General features: G+C 40.7%; 1 protein-coding gene across 1 annotated transcript; it reads right to left on the bottom strand.

Annotated features, from left to right (window-relative positions):
* Positions 1-46: 46 nt before the first annotated feature.
* LOC104963633 (baculoviral IAP repeat-containing protein 6-like) lies at positions 47-2,145 on the bottom strand. Its single transcript, XM_010792244.1, has 2 exons — positions 1,921-2,145; positions 47-668 (listed from the first exon to the last, which is right to left on the bottom strand). The coding sequence occupies exons 1-2, from the start codon at positions 2,133-2,135 to the stop codon at positions 488-490; spliced, it is 396 nt and encodes a 131-aa protein (XP_010790546.1). The 5' UTR covers positions 2,136-2,145; the 3' UTR covers positions 47-487.
* Between the last annotated feature and the right edge of the window lie 484 nt (positions 2,146-2,629).

The raw sequence follows: 2,629 nt of genomic DNA, 5'->3' as shown, positions 1-2,629 counted from the left end.
CCCCCCCTCCCCTAAGTGATCAGCATGATGGCTGTTAACGTAGATCTAACCCTCTGTAATGGGCGTGTGGGGGGGTACATCTGTTTTGTGCTCTGCTTAGCAGAGTGTGTTGCTCCACTGATGTATACCTTAGAGCCACATTAGGGTGGGTTTGACCTTTGAGAGTATTTGGTCAAGTCGAGCTTTTAAAAAAAACAAAAAAAACAGCCGAAAAGCATCCTTGATAAAAATGTAATTAAATCTTCAGACATTTTGGTTAGATACATTATGTTGGTGTCCTTGCACCAGAGGACAGGACACAGACTACAGATGAGTAAGAGAGACACAAATAGAAAGATGGAGATAGGAGCGATCTGGGAAATGATTTAAAGTCCCAAACATAAAACACATCTGGGTTTGTTTTGGCCTCAGGTTAAATGTATGGATGTAAATATGTTACTGAAGTGTTTGCAGACTGTGATTTAAATCTAACTTTGAATCATGAAAATCAATTAAATCCCCATGAGTGTGTTTTCTGTGTACCTTGGTTGGCCTGCCGCAGGCTAGTGGTGGCAGCATACACAATCTCAGCGGTCCTCTGGATGTCAGGCACCAGCAGAGTAAGACCCTCGGGCTCCGGGTCTGAGGTGTCCGTCTTCACCACACCTTTACCCTTATCTTTCTTTGACCTGGAAAAACACACACACACACACACACACACACACACACACACACACACACACACACACACACACACACACACACACACACACACACACACACACACACACACACACACACACACACACACACACACACACACACACACACACACACACACATTGGCTGCTGTTTGATAATTGGTCGTTTTTCCTTAAGATTTCAAAAGACAGATTTTATACACATGTTTTGGTATAATAGTGAGTTTTTAGGTTCACTGATATGAGAAATGTTTCTCCTCTTTGACTCGTTATATGTACAGTTGCTACCGTGGGTAAACATCACAGACTGTACCTGAAGATACAATTTTACATAATCAAATCGGTCACTGATATATATGCAGGGAAAACCAGAATGGTGATTATTTGTCAGGTATTTAATTAATTAAATGGAAAAAAAACATAATTGTGTTGATTTACCAGAAAATATACTATATTATCCCAAATATTAGGGAAGTGTTCTTTTTCCTGTTACTTGGATCCTTATCTTTGAAAATATAAAGGCCTGTTGTCTATATATCATTTACTAGCCATTCTTTAGCCTGTTTATAGAAGTAGTCTTTTGAATGAGGCAGATTTCATTATTTTGACACAACTAAGATAACGTATGACTTGAAGCTAAAAACAGCTAATCATATACAAGTTGTATACAGAGATGTAAAATGGACCCTAGGACAGCTTCGTCATTCTCTGCTGTCTCTCTGACTTATGAGGAATGGAGACATTCATACTCAGGCACTATTGGTATGTATTTATGCAGAGTATATGCATGTAAACTTGGTTCAATACGTATAAACCAAGCTTACATGAGCTTTGTGTGCTGGAGATGATGTGGTCCCATCTCTTATGTTAGGGATGTGTTTAAGATACAGCTCTTTATGCAAAGATCAGGCAATGTTTTTTCCCCAGAAAATTGAATTTTTATGGTGGGACTAACGACTTTTCCTGCAGTTATAGGAACACACAAAACGCTTCTGCACTTTTCCTGACCACTGCCAAAAGCAGCGGAGTTTCTAAATCTGATTGTGTCCTCCATGACTCAGGGTAAATTCATATACCCATGGAGAGAATTGGAGGAAAAGGTTAATAATAGAAGAGCCTGTTTGCCTGGAGAGTTGGGGTAATGGCTAAATCATAGTAGTATATTTCGCCCAAAATATAAAATACTTAAAAGTATGTGTAGGTATAGACCTGTGTGCTGTGTGTATTTTGACCATCTCACCTGAGACGATTGGTGTATGTGTCCACGCATGTCTTCATCTTGGCCAGCAGCATCCCTACAGAGATCTGTCCCTCTGAGTGCTCTTCATCCTCGTCCTCCTCGTCCTGCCCGGGGTCTCCTGAGAGAGGCAGCAGCAGAGGGACCAGGGTGGTGCAGGTGGAGGTGGCCCTCAGCAGCTCCAGCAGCGCCCGATAGAGAGGCACATGACGAGCCATATCCAGGACTGCAGCGAGACCACAGGATACAGTGTGTGAGTGTTAGATGCTCCAAGAATAGGGCAACAAATGAACTGACTTTCTTTATTTCCCAATAAACAGATCTCTATTGCACTACAACAGTGATAGTATTGGTAAGCAAACATTGTCATGATCCAGGACCTTCATAATCAAACATCTTAGTCACAGTAGCTCAAAAACAATAATAAAAGTTAAAATGTGCCGGAGGGCAGGTAATATCCTTACTGACCCCAAAATATACAGAGGGGGGGAAAGATTACTTTTAGTGAATTCAAAGCAACAAAAAAGACTGACTCATCTATAGCAATAAAGATCAGTGCTGCCACCGGTGGCCAGCTCTCATACTACAATAACATGTCTACTTTAAACAAATATTGAATAGCTAGAGACAGAAACAGAGAGCTAGAGAGAGCTATAAATAAATACATATATGTATATATATACACAAACTCCCTGGTCACTTTATTAGGTAC

Source organism: Notothenia coriiceps, unplaced genomic scaffold (genome assembly GCF_000735185.1).
Source record: "Notothenia coriiceps isolate Sejong01 unplaced genomic scaffold, NC01 NC01_scaffold00036396, whole genome shotgun sequence".
Classification (NCBI taxonomy): domain Eukaryota; kingdom Metazoa; phylum Chordata; class Actinopteri; order Perciformes; family Nototheniidae; genus Notothenia; species Notothenia coriiceps.
The sequence above is the reverse complement of the archived record's forward strand: the minus strand, read 5'-3'. Positions and strand labels throughout refer to the sequence as shown.

What these genes read in the sequence shown, in the direction of transcription:
- LOC104963633 (XM_010792244.1), bottom strand. Translation starts at nt 2,135, where the DNA reads ATGGCTCGTCATGTGCCTCTCTATCGGGCGCTGCTGGAGCTGCTGAGG. An exon ending in ACATACACCAATCGTCTCAG is followed by an intron (nt 669 to 1,920) that starts GTGAGATGGTCA and finishes GTGTTTTTCCAG; the next exon opens with GTCAAAGAAAGATAAGGGTA.